Source organism: Labeo rohita, chromosome 16 (assembly GCF_022985175.1).
Source record: "Labeo rohita strain BAU-BD-2019 chromosome 16, IGBB_LRoh.1.0, whole genome shotgun sequence".
In the NCBI taxonomy this organism is placed as follows: domain Eukaryota; kingdom Metazoa; phylum Chordata; class Actinopteri; order Cypriniformes; family Cyprinidae; genus Labeo; species Labeo rohita.
Window position 1 is genome coordinate 33,252,585 of NC_066884.1, and position 13,762 is coordinate 33,266,346.

Here is a 13,762-nt window from a genome sequence, read left to right on the forward strand (position 1 = left end):
GCGCTGTATAAACATAATAAAAATAATAAAGTTAAAAGATACACACACACAAAATACGAGCAGTAACAAAAAAAAAAAAAAAAAAAAAAAAAAAAAAAAAAAATACAAAGCCAGTATAATAAAAACAGAGTACCTACATAAATCACATAAAAGCTACCCTAAAAAGGTGAGTTTTAAGGGATGCTTTAAAACTATTAAGAGATTCTGCATTCCTAATCTCAGTGGGCAGGGAATTCCACAGTTTAGGAGCCAATGAAGAGAAAGCCCGATCACCCATAGTTTTTAGCCAAGTCGTTTGAACATTTAAGACCAGCTTCAGAAGAACGTAAAGTACGCGCATGGGTGTAGGAGGTTAAAAGCTCTAACAAATATTGAGGAGCCAGATCATTCAAGGCCTTATAAGTAAGCATGAGAATTTTAAAATCTATACAAAAACTGACAGGAAGCCAGTGCAGTTTTTCCAAGATAGGTGTAATGTGCTCCCTTGCACTGGTCCTTGTCAGAATTCTAGCAGCTGAGTTTTGTACCAACTGTAATTTACTAAGGGTAGCTTTTAATGCTCCAGCCAGCAAAGCATTACAATAATCAATATGTGAAAAAAATAAAGTTTTGATTAACTTTTCAGCCACAGAAAAAGTCAGTATGGGACGTAGTTTGGCAATGTTTCTGAGATGAAAAAAAAGATGCTTTGACTGAATTACAAACATGAGGATCAAATGTTAAGTTGGCATCAATATCACCTCCAATTTTTTAGTTTGAAACTGCAAAGCAGAGCCATCCACACTTAAGGTTACAGACTCAGCTTCACGCAACTGATGAGGAGAATAGAAAAATAGAAAAATAGTAGTTTGATTTTAAATGCATGTGCAGAAATCTACAAATGATGTTCTTTCAGGTTTGTCATGTCATTTTGAAAATATGTCAGGTTTTATTGATATATATATATGGTTGTAAATTGTGGAAGGTGTTGAAGTAATGAGAAAGATCAATCAAAATAAGAAAAACTTAAATTTAAAAATAATTATTTCAGAATTTCAAGTAACTGTGCATGACTATTAATAATCTTTTTTTAAAAATGTGAAAATGTATTAGCTTTTCTAACAGTGCTCATGTTTTCAGACTGTTGGGGTAATGAGAATTATTTTGGAAATTATGTTAAAAAAAAGTGTTAAATGGTAAGTAATAGTTTTTAAATTAATGTACACAAATACTCCAGACCTTGTTTCGAATGTATAAAAATCTAAAGTTAATTTAAGCATTTTTTACATTTTCATTTTAAAACCAAGATTTTGTGAGATTCACCCTTTTATATATGGTCCATTCTACAGAATTGGTGCAAACTGCTGTCCCACAACCAAAAAACACATTTAAAAAGCATTTAAGTATTCAAATCTTACATGTTTACTAAGATACTTTTATTAACTATTGAAACCCACAATAATATTTAAAATATCAGTAAGCTTAATATATATAAAATCATCCTTTAGTGCAGGGATAGGCAACTTTGGTCCTGGAGTACCGATGTTCTGCAGAGTTTAGTTCCAACCCTGAAAAATCTTCACCTGTCTGTAGCCCTAATAATCCTGAAGACCTTGATTAGCTTGTTCAGGTGTGTTTGATTAGAGTTGTAACAAAACTCTCCAGGTCATCGGCACTCCAGGACTGACATTGCCTATCCCTGCTTTGTTGGGTACTTTCAATTGGGAGGTGGCTGTCCCAAACTCTAACTAACTGCTAAATTTCAATTTATGAAAATGATACTGAAATAATTTTCACATTTTATTCCATTGCTGTTTTCAAAATTTTATTTATTTATTTTATTTATTTTTTTTTAATGAAGTTAAAGGTTTTTATTATTTTTTTGAAACTTTATGTAAAAAAAAGGTCATTTTTCATGTCACTACCAAAACAAGTATTGGAAAGAGTTTTCAATATCACCATTTTTTTATGGAAGTTATTCCATAACATTTGGTTTTTAAATGTGTACCACTGTTCAGAGCTGTGCTAGCTAACCATGTGTTGATTAGCTAAACATGTCATTGTTTCAGTAGTGACAAAAGGGAACACATAATCCTTTATTTGGGGGAAATAAACATTTTTATACAGTTATGCAACTTTTTTGTATTTTTGTACGTTTTAGTGGTTTTAGATGGCAAATAAAAATTCTGTAAGGTGATGTGGCCAAAGATTTACTGTCACTACCGAAAATGTGCAGTCACTACTGAAACATGGGATGTTTTCTCAGAAATAAAGTATATTGAATTATCAACTAAGACATCATGATATTTTTTGGTTCAATGTATATTCACACTAAAAAATCCCAAACTTTGAAATCTGATCAACTTTTTACCTTTTATAAAGATTTGGATTAAAAATACAACAAATCTCACAAATCACTCTTGAAACATTGTTAAAAATGCCATTCTTATTGATTTACCTCTGAAAACTTTTTAATAAAATAGAAAAATATATCTTAACCCTTATTACTTGTATTATTATCTATAACCCTTCTTGTAGCTACTCGTTGGTAATTAAAACAGTCCACGCTTCCAATACTGATGGATATGGAACACAGTGAAAACTACATACAAACAAAACAAGGAAACATAATTTTACACACAACAATTCGAAGGACATCAACACAAATAAAGAAATATACAAAACATAAACACATTTACCGTATTGGCCTTGTAACCAGCAGTAGAATGGTGAGGAGCTGTAACATACATGTCTGAATTCAAGTCTCGTCATTGAGTATGTGCAAACACTTCCAGGTTAAATTAGTCAAAAAGAATCATGTGACATTCAACTTAGTCAAACTTAAGAACACAACAAAAACAAATACCATACCAACAAAAATAGAAAATCAACACACAGACACAGAAATGAACATTTAAATTGTGAAATTACAATAAAATTACACAATATAAACATTAACAACTGAAACCACAAATACATCAATCATAACCCATAACTGACCTATCAGCACCAGCTACATTACTAAATCATATATTACAGTGTTTCTGTAGTGACAAATTTGGGGAGAGGACAAATATTCTAAAACTTTCTGAAATTACAATATGAGAATTAACTGCACAATTACTAGAAATGTGTACCTTGGATATTAAACAAACTGCATACATACAAAATTTGTGGAAAAAGGCATTTTTTTTCCCTCCAAGACATTTCCAACATATATAGCCCATATATGTAAATCTAAAATATTTTGATATGTTTTATACATTTTTATATATGATGTTTTTGATGTAAAAATCCTAACAATGCTAAAAGTACACCTCAGGAAACAAATAAATTATTATTATTATAAATAAACAAGCTAAATGCAGTTTGTATTGCAACATTTATATTTTAAACCTTTTTGTGAAACAATGTACAAAGCTGTAGCTTCTTTCATGAGCACAATGTTTATGCTGAACTTGATCAATCAACAATCAATCAATAAGTTAAACTGATTATTAACAGCAATTAATCAATCGCCATCCCTAAATCAATACTGAAAAAACTGAACTTTTTATTTTCTTCATTTTACATTTGTTCTGTCTTTGTTTTCTATGCCCATTGATATCAGTAGAATCACCTACTTGCAGTGTCAGTTTGTTGCGGGTCAGTTTTTCTTTTGGGCTGAGATGTCTCAGCTAAACCACTTTTTGGAAGCACTGTTGGCTAGACAAGTTGCACCAGTTCAACTTCTTCCTCAGCTTCGGGTGGGTTTTCGAAGAGCTGCTTCTTCATTTGATAGAGACACCACTTTGCAATACTGTTGTGCAGGCATGATTTTCTACCTTTGCTACAAGGGCAATTCCAAGTGTTTGTCTTGGCATTGTAGTTCACCAAGATTCTTCCCAGTTTACTGTATTGTGACACCTTCGGCTCATATATTGATATATAATACATGTAGTCGGAGCCTCCAATGGTAACAAGGCTAGTAAATGTGGCACCTTTACTTTTAGCCAGATTTTGCAGCTTAAGGCATCGTTTCTTCCTTACGTCCCCAATCCATTTTCGCTCCACCATCTCAGTCAACAAATGCTCTGATAAATCCTCACTTGGTGCAACACTGCAGGCGTAGTCTACTGAGCGTAGGTGCACACACTGTGTAGCGAAAAGTTCACTCCTTTGTGCCATTTCAACTTGACTGTTGCAACCATCCATTTCACACATAACCTTGTGGGATGAACCCCAAAATCTTTTGACCACATGGATAGGGGTAAAGGGCTCACAAAATGATTCTGATACAACATATAGTCCATTCTTTTTATCAACACACTCTGCTGGCAGAACTGAAGTTATGGGGTGTAAGGCTTCAGAATGCTTCCGCTCAATGTGTTTCTTTAAATTTTTAGAATTAAGACTGAGCCCGCAGTGAAGACACTGCACTGACATTTTCTTACTTTTAGCAATCACTGGAGGAGCTGCTAATTCTAGTGGACGTGGTCTTGTTTCTGGAGCTATGGGATGAGTGCTGCAAAGATGCCTTTTTAGGTCACTTTTACTGGTGTACATCTTGGGACACTCGCAGCAGTGAAAATGTCTGCCCTTTTTTGTACCACAGCCAATGTTACAGCTGTACATAACAAAATCTAAAAAGATAAATAAAAATATTAGCAGTCATTTCTCTGCCTAATATGACTTTAACTTAAACAACTGTATCACTTCCCAATAGATGCATTTTGTAACATTAGTCAGTGCATTACATTAACAAAGAACGTTTTTTGTCTTTTACAGAATGACTGAATACTCAGCTCATAGCGGATGTTAATACACAGTATATAATTTTTCAGTTTAAAAATGTATTTATATTTTCAAATTACCATTAACCAAGATTATTTAATGCTGTAAGACAATATTTGAAGAGTTTGAGTCCAAAACGCTATAAATCCATTTTGATTAAAAATGTGTTTTCTTTACCAAGAAAGTGGCAAGATGAAAACCACTACTTTGTTTCAAACTTTCACATAGCATCTTTAGGTTATAATAACATTAAAAATTCAAATCCAGATTTTGATTTTCAAAGATTCATTATAAAAACAAATTCTTTTTCCCCAAAATGCAATAAATCACGACACGTTTTTTTTTTCCCTTCCAAAATGCAATAAATCATGCATATGCGATAAAATTGGCATATGCAATCTTCTTAATCTCCTCACGTAAATGATTAGATTTTGATGGCTTCCGTTTCTTCCCCACCGCAGAAATCACCACAGGTTCATCAATGCTGTCAAATTTATTAATTTTTTTGTTTGTTTGTTGATCACAAAGTACAAAGTAGATCAGGAAAACTAGGATGTTGGGTGTATTCTGCATGTTGTTGCATCCTCTGCACCTCAATAACTTTCTGGTTTAGCTCAGCTACCAAAACTTACCTCAGAAGACTACAGAGGATAGTCCGGACTGCTGAGTGAATTATTGGTACAACCCTCCCCACCCTCCAAGAACTGTACTCATCCGGAGTGAGCAAAAGGGCTAGCAAAATCATTCTGGACCCCATACACCCAGCCCAGTCCTCTTTGAACTGTTGCCATCTGGCCAGCACTACAGAGCACGGAGTACCAAAACATCCAGACACAGAAGAAGCTTCTTCCCTTAGGCCATCTACTTCATGAACAGTTAAATGTTCCTGCCACTGTGCAATAAAACATGTGCAATACCGTACTTATATTTATTACACACACGTTATCGCTTTAACATATTCTTTGTTCAAGTTTTATGTCATATCTTCAATACATGCAAATTCCCTTGCATAATTTGTTTACAGCACATCTGTGCTTACACTATATTGTCTATTGTGTATTGTCTTTCACATGTTTATTCTAATCACTCATTTATTTGTCTATTGTTTGTTTCTTTCATATATTCATTCTAATCACTTGTTTATTTTTGTTATCTGTGTCTTGTCACTCGTGATCCTGTCTGTGCACTGGAAGCTTCTGTCACCAAGACAAATTCCTTGTGTGTGTGTTAGCACACCTGGCAATAAAACTCTTTCTGATTCAGTATTCAAAGCACTACCTTTACCATTTACAATGCGTGAAATGGTGTACTGTGATTGGTTGAGCGGATGTATCGCATTCTGCAGAGAAGGGAGACTGGCGTTTCTTGCGGTTTGGAAAGAAAACATGACGGAATAACACAGAGCTTAAAATAAAAATGGACTTTTCAATACCGACCAGATACAATACTGATTTTGGCAGGAGCTCAATTAAAAAAAAAAAAAGGCATTTATCATGTTTTGGAACCAAACTCTTCATTTGCTCAATGTTAGTTTCTAACATATGTTAACTATTACAACATAATTATAAGGTATTACCTAAGAAACTGCATGCTCACACACTTACCTCCAATATTCAACCGCTCTCAGTTTATGCCCAGCTATATGGGTCATTATTTGATGGTACTGTCTTGGCTTACATACTTCAGTTGTGCAAAAGGGGCATGTGAATAAAGTAGCATCTGCATGGCAGCGTCGCGGTCGAGGTTCTTGTCCTTTCTGCTTAACTGTGATGTGCTGAAAAGACAAACAAATTTCTAAAATGTGTTTCCCAATGTATATTACCACTACTTCATATTTTTAATAGAAAACAAAAATGTTTAATATAACAGGTTATGTTATGTAGTACCTAGAACTACATAACTATCTAGCTAAGGCTACACTCATTCTGTCATTATTTTTACATGCAAGTTACTATTATCACCATTGGTTTCATAGATATAAAGCGACAAATAGCTAGATGCACTAAAGAGCTAGCTAATGTTAACGAATAATACTCAATGCTAGATAGTCATTCAGTTCAATGCATTTTAATTTTTAAAATTCAGACTCACCCTGTGAGGACACTGAACAGAGACGTGCTTTTTCTCAATGGCTGGAGAAGCTGTTAATTCTTGTGGATGAGGTGCTGCTTGCTGCAAATCCAGTTCTTTTGAATGAGATACTGGTTGTTTCTGTAAAGGAGGTTCTGGTGGTGAATGAGATGCTGGTTGTTGTTGTGAAGGAGGTTCTGGTGGAATTACAGGTTGTGGTTCTGGACTGCTTATTGTTATGGGATGAGCGCTACAAAGATGCTTTTTTATGGCACCTTTATTGATGTAAGTCTTGGGACACTTGCAGCAGTGAAAATGTCTGGCCTTTTTTCCACAGCCAATGTTACAGCTGTATATAACATGATCTAAAACAGAGGTTTGAGCATATCTGTATTAGCACAATATTAAAAAAGAATTAATAAATACATATTTTTGACTGTTAGTTCATAATGTTGGTTATGTTTGTTAACTCTTCCCACATTTTTAAAGTATTACTAAAGAAACCGTATGCTCACACACTCACCTCCATATTCAACCGCTCTTAGTTTATGCCCAGCTATATGGGTCATTATTTGATAGTACTGTCTTGGCTTACATACGTCAGTTGTGCAGAAGGGGCACGTGAATAAAGTAGCATCTGTACGGCAGCGTCGCGGTCGAGGCTCTTGTCCTTTCAGCTTAATTGTGATGTGCTGAAGAGACAAGAAAAAATGTCAGTTAGCTTCAAGTGGAAATATCTATACATTTTCATCTGAAATATGTTTTCCCCAATGTATACGCTCTTTAAAATAAAGGTGCTTCACAATGCCATAGAAGAACCTTTTTTGTATAAATGGTTCCATAAAGAACCTTTAACATCTGAAGAAGCTTTCTGTTTCACAAAAGGTTCTTTGTGGCAAAAAAAGGTTCTTCAGATTATAAAAAGGTAAGGAAGAGACAGTTCTTTAAAGAACCTTTGACTGAATGGTTCTTTGTGGAACCAAAAATGGTTCTTCTATGGCATCGCTTTGAAGAACCTTTTAAAGAATCTTGATTAAAAATGAGAGTGTATGACCATTTCTTCATATTTTTTTACTAGAAAACAATAACACAATGTAGCAAAACCACTTCTTGTTTCACTTCTTTAATTCTATGGTGCTAATTATTATCGAACTTTATTTTCACATAGCATCAATAATTTGACAAAAATAATTAGAGCTATAATTAATTCTAAAACAATCGGTTAGTACAGATACATTTTTGCATGTTTTTTTTAAAGATATTTTGCTTTTGCAGGGATGAGAACATTCTAAAAGCTTCTGTAACATTCTGTAATATTCTATTGCTTTTTGAAACATCCAAAACATTGTGGGACTAGTCATAAAAGACAAAAAAAAAATCATCAAACTTACTCACTTTTGGTAAATGTTTATGTTAAACTATTGTTAGCTTAGTATTATGCATGTGCTGTTAATTTTTTATGCATGATAAATAACAGATTAGCTTTTATCAGTTGTAACAGAAGAGTTCATTTCCAAAAACAGGTAACTCCATTTTTAACAATTTTCAAAAATCATGTTTTTACAGAAAAATAACAGACAAATACAGCTAACACAAAAACATAATCAAAAACAAGATTTTGGAAAAAACAAACAAACAAACAAACAAAAAAAAAAACAGAGTTATCTTGTTTTGCAAATAAACTCTTCATTTCTTTTTTAGTTTTCAGAAGCACTAATGGTGCGCAAAAAAGTAATGTGATTTTCGCAAAAAAATAAAAGCTCAAAACTCTCAGTGTCTGACTCATAATAACAGTTGAAGAGAAGTGGTGTCAGGATTAATGAAGTAATGTACTGATTAGGAAACACCCGGTTTTGTTTTGCTAAATTTTTTTTTGCAACATGAATGAGGATACAGGGCCCACACAATGATTTTTTTATGACAGTACTTTGCAAAAGTCTGAGGCATTTTACATACATTTATTTTTATCTTTTGTTTGATATCTTTTGCATTTCTAAACATTCAAATTGCCATGAACTATTGCCATTAACTGTAATAAACCAGTGAGGTTTGATTTAGGTAACAGAAGTTATTTGATAAATACAATCTATTTATGACATTATTATTATTATTTTTTTAAACATCTCACTTTACTGCACTTTTTACACAAATGATTAAAACTCTACCAAGCATATTGGAGATGTTCTCACAGTTTTTATGGATTTAGTTATCTTTCTTTTTTTTGGTCTTCTTCCATAATTACATACAGACTCACTGATGGTGAGATTATTCTCTCTGTATGTTTTCAGATTTATTGTGCATACAAAAATTTCACTGGATTATTACAAATAATGGCAAAAGGAATGTTTGGAAGTGTGAACTGACATTCCCTATTAACATACTTAGACCAATAGATATAAATTTATTTTTGCTGAAAATTCTAACATACTTTTGCTTAGTACTGTGCATCTATTCTTTTTATCAGCACACTGTGCTGGTTAATTGCATGGCTTGTGATTAATCCACTCAATGCATTTCAAATGTTTTGGTATTCAGACTCACCCTACTAGGACACTGTACAGAGCTCTGCATTTTCCCGATTGCTGGAGGTGCTGCTTGCTGCGATTCAAGTTCTTTTGGTTGAGATCCTGCTTGTTGCTGTGAAGGAGGTTTTGGTGATGGTTGAGATGCTGCTTGTTGCTGTGAAGGAGGTTCTTGTAGTGAATGAGATGCTGGTTGTTGCTGTGATGTAGGTTCTGGTGATGAATGAGATGCTAATCGTTGCTGTGAAGGAGGTTCTAGTGGTGGATGAGATGCTGGTTGTCGCTGTGAAGGAGGTTCTTGTAGTGGATGCCCTACAGGTTGTGGTTCTGGAGTGCAAGTAGCTATTGGATGAGCACTGCAAAGATGCTTTTTCATGGCACCTTTATTGATGTAAGTCTTGGGACACTTGCAGCAGTGAAAATGTTTGCCCTTTTTGCCACAGCCAATGTTACAGCTATATATAACATGATCTAAAACAGAGGTTTGAGCACATTTGTATTAGCACAATATTGACCAAGAACAATGGATGATGTAAAAGCACTTTTCACACTTAGTTCATAACATATGATAGTGGACTATAACAGCTTTATTATAAACAATCTTTTCTTACAAACTCACTTCTACATACAACCAAGATACATTTATTGTTAGTTTATAACTTACGTTAACTATGTTAGCTACTTCTACCAAAAAAACTGTATGCTCACACACTCACCTCCATATTCAACCGCTCGCAGTTTATGCCCAGCGATATGGGTCATTATTTGATGGTACTGTCTTGGCTTACATGCATCAGTTGTGCAGAAGGGACATGTGAATAAAGCAGCATCTGCATGACAGCGTCGCGGTCGAGGCTCTTGTCCTTTCTGCTTAACTGTGATGTGCTGAATAGACAAGAATATTGTACGTGTCAGTCAGGGAAAATAAAAATGAACTTGAATCTAAAAAGTGTACTCTTCACTATAATACAACTGCTTCCCATTTGACTAAAAAAAGCTAAAGAAAAAAGGTAATTAAACTATGTTGCACATATTTATATAAGTCTATGCATGTGTCAGAGACAAGATGTTCTATTTTAAAGACCAAATATAATATACAAAAGTGTTTTTGCATATCAAATGCAACTAAAGTGTCTCACTTTAATGTTTCAAAAATATGAAATGTTCCCTTGTTATTCAGTGCAACAGATATACTTATGTAAAAATGAAACAACATACTTATTCTGACCTGTGCATATTAAAATAAATAAAATAATAAGTGATCATTCTACATTTATTATATTTATTATTATATTGTAAATGATTAAAACTTATTGCTGACAAACGGGTAAAACCTAGTGGCTTGAAGGATAGCGGCCAAGATTGATAAATACTTAAAATGCCATTTAATCAGCATTTTGGGGCTGCACTGTGATACTTAATGAAAGTCTTTTAATGTCACTTAATGATTCTTGTTCTAAATACGACTGACAATAATTTTTGGCATACAAACTGTCATACTGAATGATTTTTTTTTCCTTCTGTAAATCATGGTAAAATGTATGATGATAGTCTCTTTTTTTGGCTCAGGAAATAATAATAACAATAATAATAATAATAATAACAACAACAACACTACAAATCCACTACAAATACCATGGTTAAGTGTAATTTTCGTAAGAGCACTGGTGGTTTTACTGATAAAGGGACAAATATGTATGTGCACTAAATCAATTGCTAACGCTAACTAATATTTAACGCGAAACAGCTGTGAAGCTAAACAGATATTTAGTAAGTTAAGTAACCGAGCAGCAAATAGAGTAACATCTGTTAGCCAAAACGTAAACACAGTCTCCTCACAATCATCAGAAGGCTATCTGTCTCCTTGTTTTTCCACTTTCTGGTGTTAGATGAACGATTCGGTGGTTTAAAATGAATCTTTCAAGTGAATGAACCGCTCTCGTTCACTTCATACATTTATGTTCACTGAGAGTGTTATTTTGAAGCCAGTAGCCGCGTTCCACTTCAACTTTTTATGCCCTTCCTTCTCTGAATTCCCTTCGTCTTGTACGTCACTGATTATGCGCGAGTGCCCACTACCGGCTGCAGGGTTGCCAGATCTGTGTACCAAAACTAACCCAATGACCCTACCCCAAATATCCAAATATTCCACTCCCATACCAAAAATACAATCACTCTTATGCATTATATTTTAACTTGACAATTTCACTGTATAGATTAGTGTTAATCATAAAATCTGTTGTCATAAAGGAGCTTGCAGGAGCTCAAAGTGTTCCTACCAGTGCTGCTTACTCCCAGAAAATCCCCCCTTTTATCAAATTGCACAGTTTTATCATGGTAGCATGTAAAATTAGTACTCTGGGTACAGTGGGTGTTCTAAATTGTTTTCTCACCGGGTGGTGGTGGGTGACTCTTTCGAAAGAAACCGCGTTAAGGGATTTTTGAGTAGGAAGGACACTACACGTCACCCTTAGTCCTTATCCCTTGTCACTTTTTTTGTTATGAAATTGACTAATCTAACTGATCCCACAACATTTATCATTGACCACATATGAAAAGTTTATTCTGCCACATGAGTGAGAAAATCCAGCAAACCATTTCTGGGATTCAAAGCATTAAATACTAATCTGTAATCGCTCCACATTAGACCTCTCTCATGAGCACAATCTGGCTATAGTTAACATTCTTGGGTGTGACCTTTCCATTTGTAGGGGGCAACAATGCAAGCAGCATGTCAGGGAAGAACAGAAATAATCTCTTAATCCATTTTGTGTCATTCAGTTAGAGAGGTCAGACAGGTCAGAAAGACCTTGAGCCAAATATCCAATGACATACATGGAAAACGAGAAACTTGCAGAGAAGCGTCTGTGCTGTGCACCGCTGGACACTTTGTAGATGGCCTTCATGATGCAGTTTTGGTACATAGTACTAGAGAATTTCCATACCACAAGCCAGCAATTACAGAGGCACGATATAGACACATTTACGTCAACTCGTCTCATTTCATTTTTGCGGAACTCTCTGTGGTAGTGCAGCAAGATGGATTAGAAGCATTTGAAAGAGCAGGCATAAATGTATCTGCCATTTCTAAGGGATTTAAGCGTGACCTCCAGTGTGCAAAAAAGCACAAAACAGTGCAGACTAAAGTACAAAACCAGATATACAGCGCGATGGAAGGGATGACCTTGAATGTCACTGACAAATTCACCATCTGCATTATTTATGCAGGATGATTTATGGAAGATGTACCCTTAGCATGCTCTAAATGATTGTTTGTTTCCTCCTGAGACTTCTGAGAGCATTAATTTTTCAAACTGTCATGTGTAAAAATGAACTGAGAATGTAAAAAGTAAGTCTTAAATCTCTTTCACTTATGGCTGGTGGATAAAGGAAGGCAAGTAAAAACGTCTAAATAACAATAAATTGTTTCATTGTCCATACCTGTTAGCTTATTGGATAATTGTCAAAACCTGCAGATAGTGTTGGTAATTGCATGTCATCTTACTTATTTGGTGGTCTGTTGTTCAAAGGCAGGTCACAACTAGCACTGCAGAAAAGAAAAAAAGGCCCTTGAAGATAAAATCTCATGTTCAGCATTTCACACAATGAAGGAAAAATAGATGTACTTTAAATGGAATTTAAGCGGAAAACACTAAAGCATAATAAGACTTGCTTTTTTTTTTTTTTTTTTTTGGGACAAATCAATTCAGTAAGTCATAACACATAAAATAACACCCATCTGTGAACAAATGTGACTCTGGATCACAAAACCAGTCATAAGTAGCATGGGTAAGAATAGCCAGAAATACATTTTGGGATTAATAATAGGCATTGCAAAGAACTTCATTTGCACAATTTTAGAGGCAATTTTCTCAATATTTTGATTTTTTTGCACTCTCAGATTCCAGATTTGCAAATAGTTACATCACAGCCAAATAATATCATATCCTAACAAACCATACATTAATAGAAAGCTATTTATTCAGCTTTCAGATGTATAAATCAATTTCAAATTATTGACCCTTATGACTGTGTTTTTTTTTTTTTTTATTATGGCCCAATATGTTAGGGTTATGGTCAGTGTTGGTGGTAATGCATTACAAGTAACATGAGTTACGTAATCAGATTAGTTTTCCTAAATAACTAGTAATGTATTACTTTTAAATTTACAAGAAAATATTGGGGTTACTTTGTTTTCTCATTCATTCACAAACCCCTCTCCTGTCACTGTGTTGATAAAGATTGATACTGAAGTGCAGAGGCAGAGACGATTCCTTCTGACTGAGGCTTATTAATTTCATTTTTGGTTCGAAAGGGCCTTTACAGTTGCCAAAAAGATAACTCTGGGGTTTTTTGTTATCAAAAACAAATAAGCAAGTCTAGCCCAGCTGACAAAAAGTAACATAAAGCATTACTTA

At 34.3% G+C, this 13,762-nt stretch overlaps 1 protein-coding gene across 5 annotated transcripts; it reads right to left on the reverse strand.

Moving 5' to 3' along the window:
- Positions 1 to 1,859: 1,859 nt before the first annotated feature.
- On the reverse strand, positions 1,860 to 11,377 carry si:ch73-341k19.1 (protein piccolo). 5 transcript variants are annotated; one of them, XM_051130369.1, is made up of 7 exons: positions 11,184 to 11,377; positions 10,061 to 10,229; positions 9,364 to 9,815; positions 7,346 to 7,514; positions 7,098 to 7,187; positions 6,844 to 6,963; positions 5,629 to 6,526 (listed from the first exon to the last, which is right to left on the reverse strand). In XM_051130369.1, exons 1-6 carry the CDS (start codon positions 11,187 to 11,189, stop codon positions 6,878 to 6,880), a joined length of 972 nt encoding a protein of 323 aa, XP_050986326.1. In that variant the 5' UTR covers positions 11,190 to 11,377; the 3' UTR covers positions 5,629 to 6,526; positions 6,844 to 6,877. The 5 variants fall into 5 exon arrangements, with proteins under 5 accessions (XP_050986321.1, XP_050986323.1, XP_050986326.1 ...); XM_051130367.1 differs by lacking the exon at positions 7,098 to 7,187 and having other exon boundaries at positions 7,422 to 7,514; XM_051130365.1 differs by having other exon boundaries at positions 6,844 to 7,187.
- Positions 11,378 to 13,762: the final 2,385 nt, after the last annotated feature.